General features: G+C 47.2%; 1 protein-coding gene across 2 annotated transcripts in view; it reads left to right on the top strand.

The window, feature by feature from the left end:
- Positions 1 to 282: 282 nt before the first annotated feature.
- The window catches only part of LOC144769554 (uncharacterized), a 57,751-nt gene continuing 34,102 nt past the window's right edge, over positions 283 to 23,931 (top strand). For both annotated transcript variants that reach the window (XM_078653707.1, XM_078653706.1), the window contains exons 1-3: positions 283 to 437; positions 14,995 to 15,339; positions 19,940 to 21,157. In XM_078653707.1, the coding sequence (XP_078509833.1) occupies positions 362 to 437; positions 14,995 to 15,339; positions 19,940 to 21,157 (1,639 nt within the window). In that variant the 5' untranslated portion in view covers positions 283 to 361. The remainder of the gene's footprint in view (positions 438 to 14,994; positions 15,340 to 19,939; positions 21,158 to 23,931) is intronic.

Genomic DNA, 23,931 nt, shown 5'->3' with positions numbered 1-23,931 from the left:
TGACACCCCCCGCCTCAAACACTCAGTCCACCTCGAACTAGTACCGTCCTATCCCCCGGACTCCCTCGCTCCTGGCACCGAACTCGCAGGCCCCGCCCCCTCAATTGTGCCCCCCCATGTCTCGGTCTCCCCGCTCTCCGGGGGTCTCTGCCCCTCCCTCACGGTGCGAGACAGGCTGGGTCCAGCTGTTGCTATCACTGTCTCCGCCGGCCCGGCCCCCCCTCGGGAGGGCGGGGGGCGGGGCAGTGAGTGTATTTTTACAGCAGGAGGTGGGCAAGTGACAGGCATTCTCCACACATCTGGACCGAGTCAGCAGCGCTCAGCGGTCGGAGGGGGCATCTCCGAGCTCCGTTCCTGAGAGATGGTCGTGAGCATGGCCCGGGCTCCAGCCCTGCTGCCGCCGCCCTGGACCCTGCTTCTGCTGGTGCCAATGATGGGTAAGAAGGGAACTTAGGGGCATGAGGGGAAGGGGTTGTAATACTTTCTATTGCCCTGCAACTCTTTGGCCATGACTCTCGGGGCAGTCGGATGACGGACACGGGGAGGGATGCTGGGGGCCCTTCTTTCGGGGGTGCAGTAACGCACCCACTCCTCAGGAGGACAGCGCAGGCCAGGGCCGCTTTCTAAGAGAGAGAGACGCGAGCTGCCTCGCCAGGGGTGACAGAGTGACGGCCTGTGGGGCATTTGAGGGAAACAGGGGCAGTAACGAACGCATGTCGTTAGGCTCCCTTCAGAAGGGAAGGTGGGCGGCTGTCTCGTCAGGAGTGACAGAAAGGGCGTCCTGGGGTCCCTTCCCAGGTGGGTCGGATAGACACCTTTCCCAGGAGAGGCAGTTCGAGGCTCCCTCCGGGGGCGTTCGAGGCTCCCTCCAGGGCCAGAGATCGGAGTACCTCGGCCCCTTCTCACACAAACCTTCGGCTGAGGCGAGGCCTCCCAGGGAGGCCTCTTGCTTAGGAATGTTTCTCCAGCGCAGCCAAAATAACAGTAAGTGAAGTAAGAGCCGTAATGTCATCCCTGGAAAGCGGAGGGGCTGGCTCCTCCGGCCGCTGCGCCTCCGTCCCGCCTCTGAACACGGTCCTAGTTCGGAGGTGGGGGGGCTCTCGCTTCACGGTTGAACAACACCATTTCACTTAATTGCTGCTAAGTGTCGATTTCCACACTCCACACATTTATTAACCCTTTCAAATCCCCGTGTTAGTGACACGGGGGAGTGAGCGGTAAACCCAAAGACACGTGTTCTTGTGGAGGGCCCGAGCACACTGGAACAAACAATGTCTGCGTGAGAGCGAGGAGAGTGTCAGTTCACGGGAAAGTCACTGCCTTTCAGGCTCGTATCCCCACTCACTGCCACACTCCCACTCTGATACTCAGGAGGTGACCCGTGGTCCTTGGAAATGGCCCTAGCGCTTTGAAACGGAATCTGTAGCACAATGACAATAATCATATCTCAAAAGCCTATCTACTTAGGAATGCTCCTGTCGCCTCTGGGACCACACATCTTAATGAGACCTGCATTTTCAGCAAATAAACTAGCGTCCCGTGTACGTCCTCGGCGTCCGGGAAGGCCCCGTGCAGGGTCGCAGGTGATGGTGCCAAGGATGCACAGAGTGTTGCTATTCGTGCCGGAGACATAGTTAAGATCACACATGGGATCCCTGGGCGCGCTACCATTCCCACGGGCACTTGTGGTGTTCTTCGGAACCCAGGTCATGTTCTCAGGGGGACCTGGACTATACACGTTTATCAGGTACACAGGCTCTGTCTGCAGGGAAACAGGTGTTGTTGTTCTCTTTATGGCCACCGGTGAAGATCGGAGGAGTGCAGGTGATGTGACCAGGGTCACACGTTGCATCCTCAGTCACAGGGCAGGGATCTCGAGCACACACAAGATTCCCAGGGTCCAAGTGATGTCCTCAGGCACAAGGATAGTACTGACAGGGATATACACGAGTTTCACTGGGGGTGGTCAGTTCACCAGGATGCCAGGACATGCTTACAAGGACACTGGTGAACTCCAAGCCACGGGGTGGGATTCTAAGGGGCACACGCTCTATAGTGAGAGAAACATACACGAGCCCCAGGTACACATGCAAAGTACTCAGACACGCCAACAATGTTCATCACAGGCAGGCATTGATTTAAGGGAAACACTTATGTGCCAAGGTCTCAGGGACACTGAAAATGCTGAGTACTGATTGGTCGGGTAGAAACCTGGGGTTGAAACACCAGCAGGATCTCTTTGAAGTAGACGGCATTGTAACAAATCACATTTCAGACCCCCAATATCTCTATGAGTAATATTCTTTTGCAGCTTTATATAGCGCGAACTGGACCCGAAGGTATTGGTGCGCATTACCTGAGCTCCAGTTACATTACAGGCACGGGTATATTAAGTGATTTGCCCAGAATCACAGGATGTTGAGGCAACGCGAGACTTGAACTGGATTCCCCCAGCGCCAAAGTCGGCAGCTCTGGCCAGTACGCCACATCCATCTGTAAACGAAGTCTGCATTCTCTCTCATCAAGGGAAAGGGATTACAAGTGCTGATTGTTTCAGCAGAGTAACACGTGTGGCAGATTTAAGTCTGTGTGGTGCAGTTCTTAGAAAAAAAACATTTTTTTGGTTTACGCAGATGGAAGGGTCATTTCAATGGGCTCGCGGATCTGCCGCGGTCCAGTGTGCAGTGACCCCTTTAGTCGCTCCAGGTCAGAGGTGACCGAGGGGGTGACGGAGGGTTTAGGCGTTTAATCCCTCTTCTATGCCTCTATCCACTGCCCCCACTAATGCATCCTGACCACACTGATGCAGCGCCATCAAGGCCCCGATACTTCCTTGGGATAAGTACCCCTCTCCGGGTGCGTCCCCTGCCATGGGTAGCCTTTGCCTGACCCTTCCCTCAGACTTCTCTCTGCCCTGTCCCCGGTCACTTTATTTGTAAATCAGTGTGAAGTAAATGCTGTCCCGGCGAGAACCAGCCTCACCGACCATCCTCCACCCACCTTCACTGTGAGAGGAGTTCATGCCCTCCCGCCCTTGCTCCTGAATTACCCCGCACTTACTTTCCAAGTAGTTGCTCGATTTGTCATGAAACAACGTATTTTTTATATTGTATTTGTATTTCGCTGCGCCATCGGTGGCTCCCTTAACTGCCCAGGAGTCCCTCCTCCGCACCTTACATTAGCTTCATCATTTCTATCCCACTGCGATTTAAACCACCGCTAGTAGAGGTGGTTTGTCTTACTGTGAACACACTCTCTAGGGTTCCTCGTCTCCTCCCGCATTGCCCGTTCACTGCGGCTACCCGACCACCCCCCCCTCCCCCCGCCTCCCCTCCTGCAACATAACCTACTTTGCACCCTGCGTGCACCCTCAACACACACTCCGTGTTCTCTCGGGACCACAAGGTAAAGATGCGCCAGTTCACGAGACACCGATATTTAGGAAAAGGTTTATTCTGCAAGTTCACATCACATTCACTATGCTGTCAGTCCCTTGTCCGGATGTGACGTCTAGGCAGTACCGGTGTTTGTTACTGGAGTCTCCTCACAGGCCGCGGTGCTGGTGCTGCTGCTTCCGTGGTTAGCCAGGACGCCCCTAGTCTGACTCCGGGGTGTTAGTCTCGGGTTCAGAGACTGCCAGGCGAACACATGATACACATACATCTTTCTGTTAGGACAAGGAAACACCCGCTGCTGTTTGGTGCTAACTGCGTGCAGACATCTCTAATCTTTCATCCCCTCAGGTAGGTGTGCTGATTTTACTCCTGGCCCTGCAGAACTCATAGACTTTACGTATCTCATTTCCGTGTATATGTAAATTATACGTCGACTTGCCAAGCTTCTCGTGTACAGAGCTTTGATGCCCTTCGGGGCTGGGATGGCACGATATCCAAGAGCTATTAAAATATCAATTCAAAGCAGAGTTCACTGCGAGACCCGTGCAGAACGGGGGTGGGTGGCAGGGGGTCGTAGTTCAGAGCTCCTGTTAACATTTCACATATTTAAGAGATGGGGATAAATATATCTGTGGATTTCAGCTAAGAGTCCTAACCTATTGTCTAGGTACAAAGAGAAAGTCTACGGACAGGCTCAGAGGGGCACTGCACCCAAGGCATGGCATACATTCACATGGCATCTACTGCTGGCGTACAGACACCCAGCATCTTACAGGCAGGCTTATGATATCCGTGACTTGTACGCATCCACCTTCTATGGCCTTACATGTATGCATATGCCATTTGTGGTCTGACATGCATGCACATGCCATCTATGGCGTGATATGCACGCACGTGGCATCTATTTCTTGACATGCATGCATGCACATTCTATGGTCTACCAGGGATGCACATGACATCTATGGTCTAACATGCATGCACATGACATCTATGACGACATGGCACATGACATTGGTGGCTTCATATGCAGGCACATGACATCTATGGCTTGATATGCAGGCACATGACATCTATGGCTTCATATGCAGACACATGACATCTATGGCTTGATATGCAGACACATGACATCGATGGCTTGATATGCAGGCACATGACATCTATGGCTTGATATGCAGACACATGACATCGATGGCTTGATATGCAGGCACATGACATCTATGGCTTGATATGCAGACACATGACATCGATGGCTTGATATGCAGGCACATGGCATCTATGACTGCTCATGCATGCATATGACATCTATGGCTTGACATTAAGGCGTACACTGTCTGAAGCCTAAGAGACAGTCACAGGGCCTCTGCGGCCTGACATAGAAAGGAACTTTTCGGATGTGATGTTTCCTCCTTCTTTTAAAGGGACCTCTGTCACAGGGTATCTTGATATTGCACTCTTTTGATGGTTGGGTGCCCTGAACTTAAATTATGAAAGGTATCTGATGGATCATTATTTTTCTCTACAGTAAACATTTTGGGGATGGCTCACACCTGCCCAGTCTGTCAGTAACTTAAGTCTTGTTTAACTACCTGGGTTCCAGTATCAGGGTTAGTATTGCACAGTGTGTGAAGACGTCAGCATGAGCGTGTGGGTGCTGGATGACAAGGGAGAGTCCAGGCCTAGGTTGGCATCTCAGAGTTGAAGCCTGGCCTCTTCTAGTGCGCACTGAGCCTTTAGGGCTTGACATGGAAATGAATGTCAGTCCTGTCCTCCAGAGTCGCTAGCGCCCAGAAGCCTTTTCACTCTGCCACCAACTTAGCGACATGGACCGTATTTGGAGCATACTGCCAGCTGGCTTCTGCTTGCACAAGCTCCCAGAACCTGCAACTTTCTGCACAGCATAGGACTTATTATGAAGGATGCACCCTTCTGATTGGTTCTTTTAGAATGGCACCAGCTGCTGTTCTTTCTTATCAAGTGCTCTGATTAAGGTGGGGGTGAGAGTGCTGACTCACTATATCCTCTCCTTCCATAGTATTCTCTCCTTCCATTTCAGTCTGTATTACTCTCTTTTGTTTGCACATTACTTGGCCTGATGCATTTTCATGATCTACCAAGTCAGCGTTGGTTGGCTCTTTCACTTTCATTTTTATTAGTAATGTATTGTTTTAAAAAATACATGGGATCCTGCTCCTTCATATCTCAATGGCCTCCTCCACATCTACCAAGCTGCCAGAGGAGCATTGTCTGCAGGACACATCTTTTGCCCAGTTCTGATCCATGCCTGATTTTGAGTTTTCTTCTTTTGCCAGGGTCATAGTTTTCTCATTTGTTCTCACATTTCTTTACTATTTTTACATCAGCCCTTTGGATAAAATTGCTTATTTAAATTTAAATAAATGATTGATGCTAAGACGCGAGTGGAAGGCATTAAAGTTTTGCTATGGGACCCACCAAAAGCCAGCAGGCAAGATGAGTAATAGAGGACGAATGAGATAAGTTCCCTCATTAGGGGCAGGGGAGCCCTCTACACACAGTTAGAACCCAGATATGGTCTCATTCAGCATGGGTTTTTTGAATTGGCTTCAGATTTTGCCACTCTGCATATGTTTTTATGTGATATTTGTATTGTACAAACCCAATGAAAAGGAAGCAGAGAGCTGGACAGAAACACAGGTGCAATCAAGAAGTAATTATTACTTCGGGTTGATATAGTGTTTTTAACAAAGTGTGTCTTCAGCACTTTCCTACAGTGGAGTCAGATTGGGGCAGTTCTGATACAAGGCTGTTGTTCCAGATTCTGGGTGTGTAAATAGAGATGGCTGCCTTATTTTTTCCGTTGTGCACTTCTTCAGCTCCACTCTGATGGCGACATGGTTGTCGTTGTGCCTAAAGCCACCGGAGGTGCCGAGTTTGTCAGCCACATTGGCAGATGTGCCAGTGTGATGGTTTTGTTGATGATGCTGCTATTTTTGAAGATGCAAGATGGTGCAGGTCAGCTGGGGGAACCAGAGGAGTTCCATCAGATTGGGATTGATATGGCCATAATTCTTCAAGTCCTTTAAGAGGTGTGCTGCTGCTTGTATGATGGCCCTACTAAGGAGGCCAATATGGAGTTTGAGAGGCTGTGCACTAGGACATTCCGATATGGAAGCAAGAGGCTCTAACAGCAGTTCTGAAGTCACATTCTGGGAGGAACAGTTCCCTTTATTTCCTTTATACAGAGAGAGCTGGTGCAAGGCTATTCTTGGTTTTCATGGTGACGTGTTATTTCAGGGTGAGGTCAGAATCAAGGGTGAATCTGAGTGTCTTGATGGAGGTTGATAGTTGGGGTTTGACCTCGACCAGGTTCTTGATGTTGAATTTGTAGGTAATCATTTCCAAGCATTTACTATTCTCGCTCTGAAGAACTTCTTACCTGAATTTTGAAGTTTCCCTTGTAATCTGTTTATGCTATAGAAGTCATTTTTATATGACGATTATTATCATCATTGCAATGAATATTAAGATTATTGTTGTTAAAATTATTAGCCACAATATTCTTTTCACTGTTACCCATGACTCGGCTGTTCTTGCATTCTGACCTCAATGTTGAGTCTACCCCTGATGCTTCTTTATCACATAACTGCTCAGTCGATAGCCTCTAAGTCCTTGAATTTGGAATGACAAGCAAGCTATTTTGAGAGGTTAAGAAGGGTACCTAAAATTCTAAAAGTTGGCATATGGAATATTTAAATAACCTGGCGGTAAACATGGTTGGCAGTTGTACAAGTCCAACCACTGAAGAGGTGTGACTGCTTTCTCATGTGGACTACTTTCAATAAGTGGATTTCCCCCATGGTCCTTAGATTACTGTTTCACCTGGAAGCAATGTAGGTTTCTCATGAACATTCTAGGAACATTATAATGAATATTTAATAGGTTCGCTAGATGGGATATTATGTTATTTGACTAGGAGTATGTTGCAGGAAGAGGTAACTCATAGCATTTGACCTCTAGGGGCTCACAGGAAGTGCACACATGACGAAAAGAATTGCTCCTGGCTGATATAGTGGTGTCACAGGGGCAGCAATCATTGACCCCTGCCCCAGCATCCACCCTTGCTTCTGCACAGGCATAAGTCGCAGGCGTGTCTTGATTCACCTTCACTGGTGCAAGGTGTGTTATGGTGATGTGCGGGGTTCAAAGGGCTGGAGAAGGCTTTCGAAGAGTAAGTCCTCCTCGGCAGGAGCTGCACTCTGCACGTGAGCACTGCCGCCCTGTGGACTCTGCCTCCTGCTCGCAGCCTGTAGCTCCAGCTGTAACTTCACACTTTTGACAAAGGGGTCAGCCCCCAGACTCCATCTCCTGTTCGAGGTGCACCTTCACACGGATAACTGCACGTGGGAGCTTGTGGACTCCGGCGCCTGCTCTCAGCCTGTAGCTCAGGCGGAGGTGTATCTTCACACTAGCGGCTGCATAAGTAAGCCCTGTAGACTCCATCTCCAGTCTCCATCTGTAGGCGAGACTGAGGTGTAGCTTCACAGGGAAGATCCATCTAGACTCCACCTCCTGCTCTGGCAGAGGTGTACCTTCACACTGAGGACTACAGGAGTAAGCCCTGTAGACTTCATCCCCTGCTCTCCTCCTGCAGGCCCGACTGAGGTGTAACTGTTCCACTGATGACACGGGGCGAGCGATAAACCAAACTAGCCCGGCGGGCGTCTGGGGGCCTCTTTTAACATTGGAGAAGTAACTTTTGGGGTCTCTTTTATTCGTCAGGAGGAGAATCATTGTGTTCTAGTTACAGACGAGCAGTCTAGTGCTGGAGGTAGAGTGCCGTTGACTGCGGTGTCCTGAGAGCGGCCCTTGACTGCACTAAAACCCGAAGGAGAGTGAGAACCTGTCAGTCTGTGGATTGCTACCCTCATGGCTTCCGCTAGGGGGCGCTCGCGGGAGCAGCGAGGCAGTCTGCTGCCCACCTGCCGGGCGGCTCGGGCGCAATGACAAACTCCTAAACACAGCCTTCACTGCGGCAGATGACAAGGTAGGGCTGGGGTGAGCACGGGTAAAGGGCTATGAAAGTGACCTGCCCCTCCCGTCAGCATTAAAATAATGCCAGTTCAACCAGACACGTCCTGGTTTTCATTTAATTGTGTTGTATTTACTCCGACTTTAGAAGAAGACGGGCTGCAGGCTTTTCGTGCGTGGGATTGCAGTGCCGGCTGCAGTACCTCTGCACAGAGGCAGGACCACAAAACATATTTTTACAGCGGGGTTTGATGAGAACTGACCAAAACACAGACACGCCTTGTTGTTCTCGGATTCGCTTGAGGTCTTGGAGGGAGACGGTGATTCTAAGTTTCTAAAACAGTGGAATTACGTTTAATGCCCTCCCGTTCCAGCCGTGACACATCTGGGCACCGCAGGGTGTTGTCCAGCCGCACCCTCTGAGCTAGAGTGCCCCGTGAGTGAAAACATCCATGCCCGGAAGAGAGGTCTGCGGGGGTGATGTTAGTGAAGTGTAAGGCACGCGGCTACTTTAAGACAAGGCACACATTCAAGGAGTCAAACTGCACGCACGTTGCTGCACTTACGGTAGCCATGCTGCCCATGGGTTCGACGGCCTGGGCAAAGATGGCGCCTGCCGCCGCCCAATTAACGAATATGTAGCCATAGGTCCCTCCCTGGCTGTGCCACAGTCTCCACGCTATACCGAATAATCGGTGTGCAGTTGCTTGTCGTCCCTTCTGGAGGGGGGCTTGCTGGCAGTGGAAGTGTCAGATCTAGTTTGCATAAATCGTGCATCTGTCTGGTGGCACAGTTTGTGAACAGTGATGGGCTGGAATGCTACCCCGAGCGCTTGCCAGTAGTCTGAACTGTTTGCAAGCATCCCTCCTGTCGCCTTTTGTGCATGCGACGTCAAGCTCCACAGTCAGGCCCGGCCTGTGTTGTTGGTACTTCTGCTGAGCTCGGCAGTGTCAGAAAGCTCACATCCAAGCTTTCATCTGATGAGGAATCGAAAGCACCAGCTCGGCACCTCCGCTCAGAGCAGCGGCCGCGTGCCCTGGACCCAAGAATAGCCCGGTGCGGGGAACAACATTCCCAGCAACCGCACCATCCTTCCACGGCCCCGCTTTCACTTCTGTGTCACAGATCTGTGCTGGGGTCAACATCGCGGTCACTCACCACACGGCCCTGTCCTGGAACCGACCCCGGGCTGCAGAGGGACTTTAAAATCACCCCCCGTGGTGTTTCTGGGGCAGACGAGGTATCAGCAGCATCCGCTGGGGCCCTGGGCAGGTACCTGCTCTTTGCCCCCATTGTCCGGTGGGGCCCTGGGCAAGCACCTGCTCTTTGCACCAATTCCCCGCTGGGGCCCGGGGCAAGTACCTGCTCTTTGCACCCAGTGCCCGGTGGGGCCCTGGGCAGGTACCTGCGCTTTGACCCCATTGCCCGCTGGGGCCCGGGGCAAGCACCTGCTCTTTGCACCCATTGTTAGGTGGGGCCCTGGGCAGCTCTTTGCACCCATTGTCCGGTGGGGCCCTGGGCAAGCACCTGCTCTTTGCCCCCATTGCCCGCTGGGGCCCGGGGCAAGCACCTGCTCTTTGCACCCATTGTTAGGTGGGGCCGTGGGCAGGTACCTGCTCTTTGCACCCATTGTTAGGTGGGGCCCTGGGCAGGTACCTGCTCTTTGCCCCCATTGCCCGGTGGGGCCCGGGGCAAGCACCTGCTCTTTGCACCAATTCCCCGCTGGGGCCCGGGGCAGGTACCTGCTCTTTGCTCCCATTGTTAGGTGTTTCCACAACTCTGTTCTCTTTAGTTTGTCAGCGGCAGGCAATGGGTTTTGCTTTCTGGGGCGGTCCCTCTTCAAAAGAAATCTGGAGCAGAGATGGGATTAATTTGAATTACGACGGAGCAATCAGATTAACCAGTAATTCCATGCTACTCTTTGACATGAAATTACCAATAGTTACGCAAATACTTCCGCTGGCGTAATCAAGAGTAATTTGGGGGAGAAAATAAGCACAGAAACAATGAACTCAGTTAGTGTGCAGTGTTGTCCATGTTGTTTTGTATTAGTTCTGTTTTCTTAGTGCAAAATGCATCCTCACACCCATTTTGGACATGAGCGTGCATTTTTCACTAAGAAAATTAAATAGTGCTAAATCCTGGAGAATGTAGGGGGATAAAATCACGCTGCTATTCGTGTTCTGTTACATTTAGCACCTTTCTTTAGCATAAAATGCATCCTCAGCTCTATTTTGGACATAAGAGACATTTTTGTTCCAAGAAAGTAGCGCTAAATGCTGAATTACTCTTCTCGCATAATTGCACGGAGTCTTTCATAAATTTGCAGCAATGCAGCAGAATTATGCTACAGCAAATTGTGCAAGTTATGCCCACGCCTAACCTAGAGGCCTTATGGAGCAGTGTAAGTATTCAAAGCTTTGTCTGAATAAAGCACACATAGATGTGTCCTGAAAGCCAGTAGTTTGGTTGTACCCTCAGTGATTGGTGGTTAAAGCATTTTGAAACCAGGGACCTGCTGCTCAAGGATCTGCCTCCTGGTTTGGTGTATTTGAACTCAGCCTGCTCAGTGGTTGGAGCATGGCGGGAAGGGATATGTGACATCCGCTTTGGGTAGTGTGGTTTGCAGGGCTTTGGTGATTCTAGGCTCATGTCTCCCAGGCAATGTGCATAGTGGAAAATGGATTGACTAGTCCTTCACCTGTCCTCCACCAGGAGGAGTCATTAGAGTGAGGTCAGACTGGGCGTCACTGTAAGTGCCACGGGTATTGTTTTTAAAATAGAGGCACAAGATGGCTAATGGTTTTGTGCGCTTGGTAGATCTTGGATCTGTCTTTTGCCTTTGGCAAAGTATAAAGATATGAAATGTGATCTGGTCCCTTCAGCTCTGGATCCCAGGTCCCAGTTGGTCCCTGTGTAGTATGGTGAAGAGATCCTCTCTGATTCCATGCCAGGGTGGTCTTGATGCCTCTTGAAGGCCTGAATCCGGCTGCAGATTGTGGTCAGTTGTTGAATACCAAGCATTCCTGTAATTGTTGTGTGACTTTCCTGAGTAGAACGTGTTTGATTTAAAGCGGGTTTGGAATGAGACAGAGTTTGCAGGTTACGTGAACATCCAAGGGTTCTTCTGCAAGGGCTGTGAATAAATGATGCTTCAGCAGGCCGGGGACTGGGTTGTGTGGGAGGGGTACGAACAGCACAACAGCTCGGTGTTGTCTTGTCCGGGACAGTGCATTGAAACAGCATTTTAGGGAAGAAGCTGTGCAGGTCTGGCAGGTCTGACACGCTGACCTTGTGCACTGTTTATTTGAGTCCCTCCAGATTCCTCGGCTGGATGGAGGAAGATTGCAATGCCCGTGGGAGGAGGGTTGCTTATGAAAGCAGGGCCTGGACTGGTTGGTTTTCATTCTCCAGAGTTGTCAATAGTTGAATCTCAGGGGGGACGGGAGAGTCACTGAGGACTGCCACTCCGGGCAGGCTATGCTGGTGGTGTGTATCACTCGGCCTACCCTGTCTCTAGCTGTGAGTGAGTCCTGCCTGTGGGCGCAGAGCAGTCAGTCCCAGAGCAGCAGGAGTCAGTTCCCTCACAGAGCCTGTCTTCTTAGTTTAGCTCCAGTCTTGTGGCCTTCGCTCTGATTTGTAAAAGGGGCATTTTTTAGATTCCCTGCTCTGTTTGTGTCCCAGTATCAGTCCTGTGAAGATACCTGGTAGCTGTGACCCTGTCGCCTCCACCCTGACTGCTTCCATCACCCCTATTGCTTTCAGAATGTTCCTGTAGTGTGCTAACTCCTCAGCCCTGCCATCCTAGGGCCTGGTGCCCCCGCCTGCAGGCCACGCACTTCCAAAGTAAAAACATAAAATGAAAATGGAACAGGCCATTGGCAGATGTAGGACTATAATTGGCTGCGACAATGGGTTTAGGAGTACAGAGTCAACACTCCCCCACACAGGGCAATCATAACGCAGCGCTCTGAAATATTGCCATTAATGCTAATAACGCCTCTCTTTTAAGCCTCAGAACCAGATAACTTCTAACAGGCCCATTTTTATGGTAACCACATAGCGGAAAATAAATGCATTTTTAGGATTCCTTTTATAGTTGCGGATTTTGACGGAGAGATGGAAGTTACTGGCTGAGTGAAGACAGGTTTAGGGTTGCAAACTCGGGTCTTGGGAATTGCTGAGCAACAATGCCATCTAAGTAGGTCTTCAGACACCGGCTCTTGTTCGTTACAATGTCATTCCCTGACAGTCTTCATGGCACGAAACAACGTTTGTAACATGGATATGTAAAATGGCACGTCACAAAGTTTTGACACATTGTGACATGATATCTGATGTGGCAGATATCTAGCTGGGCTGGTATCCTTTCTCTCTGAGTGACGGTGTGATTAGGTCTTAGCTGAGAAAGCAAAGAGATGCCTCTTATCTCTCTCAGTACCAGACGTGTTTAAGTTGGAGAACAGTTTTGGGTCACTGAGATAACTGCCCGAAGCAGCCCAGCCATTGCTTACCATTCGTTGTCTTCATTGTCACGCTTCTCTACTGCCTTCTAATTGGGCAATGTGTCCTGGCTTCACTTCATCTTCATTCAGCTGGAGCATGGACCAAGTACTGCTTAATTCAGCTTGATGGCTGTTCTTGCTGTGACTTTGGTACTACGTTAATTTACTTTTCTTCCCTGTCGTCCTTGTTGAACCTCTTGCCATTTGTAACTATGTTTTATTATGACACACTTACTTCAAAGAGGCCCTTTTCTCACTTGAAATGGACTTTTGTTGTGACAAGAAATTATCTGTTTTTTTGTGACAACAGAGGTTATCTGCTTCAAAATGTATTATCATGAAGACATGGGCGCAATTACTTTCTTTATTCGATAGAATTTTTTGGCAAATGTCTTTTTTTTAATCTATTTCACACATGGGGAGATTAACTAAGTTGCTCATAATCGCAGAGATGATGTGCCGAAACATAACAAGCATTGGCAAAGCCAATAGGTCTTGCCTTTAAGGCTATTGGCCCTGCCATTGCCTTTTGTTCCTGTTGTATAGCATTGGCATTATTGAATGGTTTTGTAGCCTGGTCGTATAGCAGCATTACTGCTGTGCAGCATAGCTAAAAATAATAATAAAAAAGGCCACGGTGCATCCATTGATCATGATTTCTTTAAAAAAGCCACACTGCAGAGTATCCGCACCGCTGTACAGTATGGCGACAAAACATCGCCATAACCAATGGCTCTCATAGGTGAGACCTATTGGCAAATGCTTTTTGGTCTTCTTGTTACACACAGGATGTTTAGAAGGGGAGGAGCCTAATGTGCATATCATTCATAAAACAGAAATAAGATTTGAGCGGTACAAGCCTGTGGGTTGCGGGCCGCCTCATCTCGTTAAGGACTGGGACAATGGTGACTTGATTAGGGATAATGGCATTTACCAGTAAGTAATGCAGAAAAATTGCAAAAATATATTTTTCTTTTTAATGTCTTATCTATTTAATCTTACAATATCTTCAAAGACAGGTCATGTATTTTTCACATATGTAATCATAATATTATTTGGCGATGCTGTTTCTTCCCAGACAAAGGTGCTTCCATATGCCCTTAGGGTGGACACAATGTAAACCCAAACTGAAGATCGGTTCTTTAACATAATTACATCATTCTGAATAAAATTCTCACGTCTGCAGTTACAAGAAGTGTGCACATAATATAAGGTTGTTTTCTATTGAGTGCAAGAGTGTGTGCTTTACACACAAAACTTTCTCTGACAGCTTCATGCAAAGCAAAATCCGTTTGAGAAACATTTACAAATGAATCTGTTGAAATCATATACTCTTTTCTTTCTTAAGGAACATTTGATTTTTGCGTAGTGCTGGGATTCCTTTTCAGTTAATGTGTGTTAAAACGACAAAAAATAAAAAAGCCACTTGGTCAGCCATAAAATGCTGCTTAATGTTCCTTTTCTGTTGCATAATTGACGCAATCCAAACACACACTTTGGTTCTCTGCTACTGCAAAATTCCAGTGACTCAATTTAGGTGTCGTTTAGTGAAGGATTCCTATCTATTCATTTATAAAGATGTGGACATGTGTATTGTATCTTCAAGAGTAGACTCTGTTATGTCGTTCTTGGAGATATTCAGGCGGTAAGTATAGTGTAAGACATGATTCATTGTTCGTATGTGCCGTAGTCTGCTCTTTGAATGAGCAAGCGCATTTGGCTCTTTTTAAGGTTTTTTGGTTAAAGACAGTGAATCTCATGCCAATTTTAAGTCCCACTTTAAGAGCATTGACTCATAGCTTATGTATGCATTGCATGTTACGGAATGACGTTGTACTGTAACCTATGTTAGGAGTCCATCTTGCTTGAATACCTGAAAATTCTTTCAAACATTATCCTGATTCTCATTTTCATTGTATGTAGAACGTTTTTTGGGTTATTTCTATATGATTCTTGAAGCTCATCTCCATTTGCATTGTACAAACTTTACCAATAACCAATTAAACTAACCCCTCTCACCGTGATTACAAGATGTGGGTGTCTTTGAAGGAAAGTCTCTGATGCTATGTTTCCTTTCTCTCTTCTAGTCTCCATGGGATCTGCAGTCACTGTGATTGGGTGGGTTGGACAACCAGTCACACTCCCTTGCAGCTATACCGTTAGAACGGCACGTGATGTCAACCCAGTCTGCTGGGGACGCGGGGCCTGCCCCTATTCCCAGTGCAGTGATCCACTCATTCAGACAGACCAGAGGAGGGTCACGTGGACAAAATCCATCCGTTATCAGCTCCTGGGCCAGCTCACCAGAGGGGATGTGTCCCTGACCATTCTGAATGCTAACGAGGGGGATAGCGGAACATACTGCTGTCGCATCGATGTGCCTGGCTGGTTTAATGACCTGAAATACAACATTGAGCTGAAGATGATGAGAGGTGAGCCTAATCCTGCATGTTTCAAGAAATCTGAGGAGAATGGGTGATGGTGGGATGAATAATTATGGGGATGGGGTGCATTGGTTTGCCGGGAGAGGGCTTGTGGCTCACTGTCACAACCCTCCCTGCCACCTAGACAGATGGTAAGGCATCAGAGAGTTATACACAAGCATTGAGCCCAATAAGGCCCGGGGGCCGAGAACATGGCGAGTGAATAGCACGGTGAGAGTATTTCAAGTGGAACACAGGATGACTTGAGGTGAGAAAAATAGGTATCTATTGGAAGAGCAGAGTATGGGTCTCATCCAATGGGAGACATTTGTTGAATATAGTTGGATTCCATGCACGGCCTGGCCCCAAGGCGATCCACTTGGCTCTGACCCACACCAATGAGTGGGAGGCTAAAGTTCATCCAGCTACTTAGGATGGAGTAACTCAAAGAGGGTGTTAGAATCTGTCTGGGTCATTCATGGTGATCCATGTGACAGTGTGGGCTCCACACGTGGCTTAGGACAAGCATGGCTGATTAGAGTGAGACGATAATCGTAGGCTCCCTGGAGGCTTGATGGAGTAACTGCATTGGTCGCAACTGTCAAAATGCAGCACCTCAATAATCCTGAGTGTCCTACAGCTCTCTTAGTGGTGGGAGGGTGCACACCATTAAAGAGTGGGGGGCAACTCCAAGCCCCTTCAGTCTACAAAGAATCACTCTAGCCTGAGAACAGTTGGGCGTCAAGATTCAGCAATCGATTGCCCAGTAGGAGATGGCTGCAGTTATGGTTGTGGGTAAGGAATCACTGCAAAGATGGCACGATAGTAGAGCCACATTGGAGTGTGTACGATGGGGACTTAAGAGTGTTAGAAATACAGTTAAAGTCTACTCAAGAGAGGACTCAGCAGGGAGTGCAATATGAAAGTTTAATATAAGTACCCACAGCTGGCTATGATTAAGATTCAGAGGCTGATAGGGTACATGGGAGATAACCAGATGGGCTTTCATATGATACAATCAGGGATATTTATAAAAACGTTGTTGTATAGCCAGATGTGAATGAATTTTTCAAGACATTGGAAACAAGGACTGTTTTTACCAGACAGGCAGGTCTTAACTACATTTAATCCCATTTCTATAAGTATGGTTAGGGCCTCCTTAATGGTCTGCTCTTCAGGTTCCCTGCTCGAAGCATGCCATTCTACAATCTTAAAACTTGAGTCAGAAGCTGTCAATACTCCGCTTTGAGAGATCTTGAATAATTCCTTAGAGCTCAGGACTATCGCTTCTTCTTGGAAATCAGCCTGTGTGCCATTATTGAAGAAACCCTCGGCACTTCCAGCCAACTTTAGGTCTATTTCTCTGTAACCACTTCCTATCAAAATCTTGGCAAAAAAGGCTAACCAACAGCTGTCTAGTTCCTTAGAAGAACATCAATTGTTAGACGACTTTCCGACTGGCTTTCAGAAGCACTACAGCACCAAAACAGCCCTGCTGGTGGTATCAGAATATCTTCATGCTATTTTGGATTAAGGAGGCCACACCTCTCTGGTACTTCTTGACCTCTCAGCAGCTTTCGATGTAGCGTCCCATCCAGTTTTGCTGGAACACATCACCAACAAAGGCATACAGGGAACAGATGGATAGTTTCTTTTCTCAAGACCTCAAGCAGGTATAGGTTAGGGATATTACCCGGCACCTGGTCATTGGATGATCACAACACCTACACCTCTTGAGTGAGATATAGAGGGACAATTTTTTCCTCAACTATATCCTGCCTATGTTTTTACCTATACCATAGGACCCTTCAATTAAAACTTTTAAAAGGGCATTTCCTATAGGCATTTTTACCTCATAATTCACTGCACATAGCACGTTCACTTTCACACAAAATCCCGCTCCGCTGTAGACAGGCGTTGTAGCACAGCTAGATCGCACTCGGTGATCCAGCTGGGCCCCGATGATGAAGCATGCCACCTACCAGGTAGGTGGGTGAGGGGTTTCTTAACAACAACAGCCTGTTGTGATCCTCCAATGACCAGGTGCCAGGGTAATATCCGTAACCTATACCTGCTTGAGGTCTTGTCCAAGTTGTTCTAATATATTGGTCGGGGAAAAGGACAGGTACCACAGTCTATTCCTCTGTCTCCTGTTGCTACTTTGTAGTTTCTTTTCTCTCCAAACTATTTCATCTAGTTAGGCTGACCCAGCTTAAATCAACCTTTCACCAGCTTAGTCAAGGGCTCATCTATAATCTCTACACTTTTTAATGAGCATTTAACGCTGTTGGCTCTGATTGAGCAAGCCTTTGGCTTCGCAATGATTTCATATGCAGAAGACACACTCTTAACCCCTTCGGCGCTGATGACGAGCTCAGCTCGTCATCAGTTGCGCCGCTCGCATGCTGATGACGAGCTGAGCTCGTCATGTAACGCGGCTTTTGAAAAAAAGCGTGCAGCGCGAAAATCGCCGCAGCGCGCATGCGGTTAATAATGAATCAATCAGCACTGTAACAAATCTCTTTAAAGATTGTCTCTCTGCCATGACCAAATGGGTGTAGCAAAGCTGTCTTCACTTTAATTCTAACAAAACAGACATTTTGAAACTTGATGTCTCAAACTTGATCTGGACCCCTTCCTGGTGGCAATTTAATCTAGATCAGTCCCAAACTCCCTCATCAAAATCTAGGTCGCTTTGAGCATGACCTCTCTGTTAACTCACAGGTCATGGCTAACTCCTCAACCTAATTTAAACTTATGAAAGCTCTCAAGAAAAGTTTTGACTTTTTACAGTGTCCTGCATGAAAGCTGTTATCAACTGCGCAATTACCCCAAGACTGGACTATGGCAATTCCCTTCTTTAGGGGTTACCTAAATATTACATTCAGCACCTGAAGTGGTGAAGGGTGCGGTGGCTTGATTGCTGCTGAGGGTGCCCATCTTTGGGACCTGCTCTGCTTTCGATGTACAAGAGAGTGATTTTTGAGACCATGCTTGTCACTTACAGGGCAGTCCAAAATATTTACAAAATCTAGTACAGCAGCATATTCATATTTGAAACTTAACATGTGCCAGAGCCATGCCTCTCTCCACCCCAAGAGTACTAAAGGCCTCACCTTTACTTTATTGTCCGCCAGATATTGGAACCGTCTGTTATTTAAAGAGTGTTTACGCTGTCATTGTCATTTAGAAATAACCTGGAAATGTGGCTTTTCAATATTGCCTAGTTCCTCCCCAATGGGCTTGTAGGGTACTTTGCCGCTGAGACAACCTGGATTGAATATCTGCTTTGCGCTTTGTAAGAAATTAATCCATTCAACAATTCTATGCTATGTGCCTAAAGCTGACCCAGACTGTTATAAAATTCCCTGCCCTCCCCACAGTTCAGTCCACCTTTGACAAGAATAGAGTCTGGAAACCAGTGTGGGTGTGAGTAATCCATGGGGAACATCCTTGAGTCTGGATAGAGAGAGGATCTAATCCTCAAAGTAAAGGTCTGTGAGAGTGGAGTATTTGCAGAGGCCATAAGCAACAGTGGAGGCTTGTTTAATATTGTCTCAGCCAATGATTGTTTTCTTGTGCTGGGGAGTCACATCAATCACTAGCAGAGTGAATTATGAGAAGAAATACTCAGAGAAGAGGATTATGTGGACTAGTAATGTATTGTTGTAATTAAATCTCGCTGTTCAGTCCACTGCAGTCCAACTCTAAAGAACCAATTAAGACGCAAGGATTAAAATAGGGCAATAGTGCATATTGTAAAACCCCATGTCTGTGAGTGGGTATTAGATTCACACGTAGGTGACACTGCCCAACATTACAGGTATTTACAAGACTTTGGTTATCCAGTAAACCTCCTGATTTCGAGATATGCATAGTGAGCATGCTACATGAGTGTACACCTTCCTATATGCTTGCCTGTCTGCCTACCTGCCTATCTGTATATCTGTATATGCCCCTATCTTTCTGGCTATTACATTGAAGCACATGTTTTGTTCCAAGTCTTGTTGGCCTGTATGATAGAATGAATGCCCAACTATGCTGGCCTCTTATGTGGATGGCCAGCAAATTACTCCAGGTCAGAGAACAACCCCCAATAGACACTGACAAATCCAAAGAACAATTATCCTGGGGATTGGAAAATTAGCAAAAAAGAAATAGGAGGAAAAGATAGTTTGCAGATGCAATTGGGATTCAATGAGATTTTCACCAGTCAGCCTTTCTTGAGCAGAAACCTCCACAGGGCAACATATCCTTGTTTAGATCCCTAACCATCCAGGTGTGAACATAGCTATTATATAACTCAAATAACAGTTGTATAACTGTTAAGATTGCACTGGATTAGAAATGCTTATCCTTAGACCTGTACGTGTTTTGCGGTAGGTCTTGGGCACTTGGATCCATGCGGCTGGACTAAAAAATTCAAAGCTTGCTCTCTTAATTTCTCATCCGCCGCTCACTGCCTCGCTCAATGTCTTTCTCTTGTTTTTCAACACACTTTTGTTACATTACCTCTCACCTGTCCTCTTTTTCACATCTTATTGTAGTCTCTACAGGCATCACAATATCCCTACAAATTTACAATGAGTGATTCATTCTTATTTTTCAGCTACTACAACTACAGCTAGAACAACCACAACAACCACTCCAGAACCCACAACAACATCTGTAACTACAACGGAAGCCACAATCACACTGGAACCAACAACCACGGCTCCCTCAACGACCACAGCTTCACGAACACCCACTGCAGAACAAACAACCACAGCTGCAACAGCAATTACAACTGCACCAACAACCATACCAACAACTGCAATAACGAAAACAGCCATACCAACTATTACACCAACAACCCCATTCACAACTCTTGTTGTATCAACAACCGCAGATGCCCAAACTTTACCTACCAGCATACCAACTACTGCACCAACAACCACATTTGCAACTCCAGTTGTATCAACAACTGCAGATGCCCGAACTGTACCTACCAGCATATTTCGAATGAGGTCGCACACTACCAGCATACCAACAAGTACTACAGCTACAACAATGATCACCACTCTAACAAACACAGTGAAAGCCACACCAGCAACTACATTTATAACCACATACACAACAAAAACCATACCTGCCTCCACACCACCAATTTCACATAGAGCTGCAACAACCACACCCCCATCCCTTTCACATACAACTGCACAAACACATGAATCAAAAATCACTACTATTACTACAGCTGAAACCACACCAACAACCATAGACAGACTTCTTACAATTGATGAAACAGCAACAATAACTTCCCAGCCAAGTTCAGGGATATCTACCCGACCAGCAGCTCCAAATACAGCTGAAGACACCACCTCATCTACAACTACACCTTTTAAGACACCTACCACTACACGTTTACTCATTCACACAACAGCTACAGCCACAATATCAGCTCCTGTTTCTGCAACCATTGCTGTTACCAGCACCACACCAACAGATGCCTCAACAAATGCTTCTATCATTAATAATAGCATACCCACAACCGCACAGTCTGCTAGAACTCTACCTGAATTTACTTTAACAAACACACCAAAAACACGTGCAAGCATTCCGGCGATCATAGATTCAATGACTCATAAATACAAAAGCACAACCAAACTTACAGACGCAAGTACGCCGACTCACTCAAGAACGGTTGGTTCTCCCTACATGGACTCAACAGGACGTTTTCCAACCACTGCAAATATAAGCACCCTGATGTCTGTCAACAGTGAGAGGCAGCCAGCACCGACCGGACAACATACCATGCAGCCCATGAAACCAGCCATCGTAGATGCAGGTAGGAGGCTCCTTCCTTTACAATTCGCTTGTGTGCTAGAGTATTTAAGATGGCTAGGTTTTTTAACTTCACCACTAACCAGAAAATTATGGGTTTCCTCTTCAATTAAAAAATATTGATTGCAGAGCAGTCATATTTCTCTGCTACCTAGCATGTCTCAGTGGCATAACACAAAATCATGGGGCCCCTGCAGAATATGATGAGGGTCCCTGAGTCTCCCATATCTCCCATACATTCATTGGTCTCGCGCTGGATGGGACTCACCTGAAAGTTTGGGGACCCCTGAATGGTTAGCGGCCCTCCGCTTTGGAGGGGCTTCAGGGGCCCGTGTTACACCCCTAGTATAGCTGATTGGAAGGCATAGGCTCTGTGGAACTTGTCTTCAGAATGACCTAAGAACAAGAATGTTGTGTAGTTTCTATATATACATAGTGCAACTGTGCAGCTAATGACGTAGTAGTAGTGCTTATTTTTCTTTTTAAAAAGGAGAAAAAGGGCCAGGGCGCACGTTTTCACTTCGACTGCTGCAGCAGGCTGTGTGTGTCCTTTGCACATACTGATGTAACCACATCATTCTGTACTTCAATCCCACATAGGTCCTATGTCAGCCCTATTGCTCTGTCCAGCAGTCTATTTGTTCTCAATTAGATGTGTGCAGCACTATGGAAGTAGCAAAACATACATTACATTTATTTGTTTCACATACGTAATGTTCCACACATATGCAGACATAGATTAATCCCTGATCTACATCTCAGTTGAATTGCTTGCTTAGTCCTGTTATTGCATTGCCATCTTGTTTTTGTAGTCCATTATTTATAACAGAAAACAAACTACAACAGAATTCAATGATAAAGCATGACTATGTTAGTTACTGTTCTCTCATGGGCCAGCTTGAGACCTTCTAATAGTTTTGACGGGGTTCAAAGCTAAATTTGGCCACTCCGATGCTTGAGGAGGCAGCCAGTCTCTCATGGCTGACGGAGGACCTTAGTCCACCAACAGCACGGCACATCATCCTTTCAATAGAAACCTGATGTGTATCTTTGCTTCTTCATTGCTTCTTCATACACAGGACAGTCTAGCTCCCCCCTCTCCTACAATGTCCCACCCTCCACAAGCTACCTTACCCCTGAGATATCCTTATCTCAAGGTCCTTTGGAGGCTGAGGTTCCTTACTGACCAAGGTTACCTTTATAAGATGCATGCTTGTACATTATATGGGATTCTGTAATCTCTGTACAAACGGCAGTCTCTAATATCTTTATAATCGGCGACCTGTGACACACCCAGTCATCAATGTCAGAACTCTAATATTAAAAGATATTAAAGTCAAGTTCTGACTTCACACTGTCTGCTGCCACAGCCAGCAGCTGAGCTGAAAGGCAGGTCAGGTCATGGAGCAGAATTTAACCAGCTGTTTAAAGCAACAAAAACAGAATGTTGCTTTTCTTTCTCATGCTCTATTTCAATAGTTTAGAATGGCAAGCAGAGAGAATGTGTTTATTTTTTGCTCTCCTTAGATAGAGAAAAGCTAGAAACTTTCTGCATGTTTTTACACATTAACGACTATGCAGCTTTTTTTCAAAATGATTTGTATTGAACTGTTTCTAATATCTGTTTGCAACAAGTATCAAACAGGTTTTTGATGCGTTTAATTTTGCGCTAAAGGTTTTATTGTTATTCTTCATGTTTGCAAACATGCTTGCTCTTTCATGTGAAAGACCTGCGCATCAAAGTTTTAAGTAGTTTGTGGGAAGAGTGGTGGTGTGACCACGTATTATATGGGATAAAGTACCCCTGGTGTACACGATAAGGGTATTGCAAGTCCCCTCAGAGCTCCATAGCCGTATAAAGGAATTTGGCCTTAGGCCTTGTTACTCTATATGGTTCTGAAAATGATCTATGAGTTGCAATATCCTTAAAATGTACGTCAGGGGGTACTTTATCCCCTATACATATCCAGACTCACAGTGCACCCAGAATCCTCTCTCCTATGTTCTCGACCCTGCAGCTCTCTCTGATGGTATATTTATCTGGGTGGACTGTTCCCATGAGGCACAGGGTGAGACTGATTTGCATATGGCCATGTCTGAACTGGGGTGGCAGAGTGGGCTAAAGAACGGTGATGGATTAAACCCAGATCTGTTGACTGGGTTTGAGTGTGTGATTGGTTCAGATGCTCCGTCCATCACCACCCCCTTTCTACCGCTTTGTTCGCCATAAGCTGGCAGGGTATGCTCAGACGTGAGTCCCTTGCTCACTTTGCCACTGGATTCAAGCAAGCCTGGCTGAAGACGGCTGTAATGCCAGAAACCGGTCCTAGGAAGCTTGAATCCCGTCCAGGGAAGGCATGGCTTTGCAGTTCGGGCTGGACTGTTCCCATGAGGCACAGGGTCAGACTGATTTGCATATGGCCATGTCTGAACTGGGGTGGCAGAGTGGGCTAAAGAACGATGATGGATTAAACCCAGATCTGTTGACTGGGTGTGAGTGTGTGATTGGTTCAGATGCTCCGTCCATCACCACCCCCTTTCTACCGCTTTGTTCGCCATAAGCTGGCAGGGTATGCTCAGACGTGAGTCCCTTGCTCACTTTGCCACTGGATTCAAGCAAGCCTGGCTGAAGACGGCTGTAATGCCAGAAACCGGTCCTAGGAAGCTTGAATCCCGTCCAGGGAAGGCATGGCTTTGCAGTTCGGGCTGGACTGTTCCCATGAGGCACAGGGTCAGACTGATTTGCATATGGCCATGTCTGAACTGGGGTGGCAGAGT

The sequence above is a fragment of the Lissotriton helveticus genome, chromosome 7, assembly GCF_964261635.1.
Source record: "Lissotriton helveticus chromosome 7, aLisHel1.1, whole genome shotgun sequence".
NCBI lineage: Eukaryota > Metazoa > Chordata > Amphibia > Caudata > Salamandridae > Lissotriton > Lissotriton helveticus.
The sequence above is the reverse complement of the archived record's forward strand: the minus strand, read 5'-3'. Positions and strand labels throughout refer to the sequence as shown.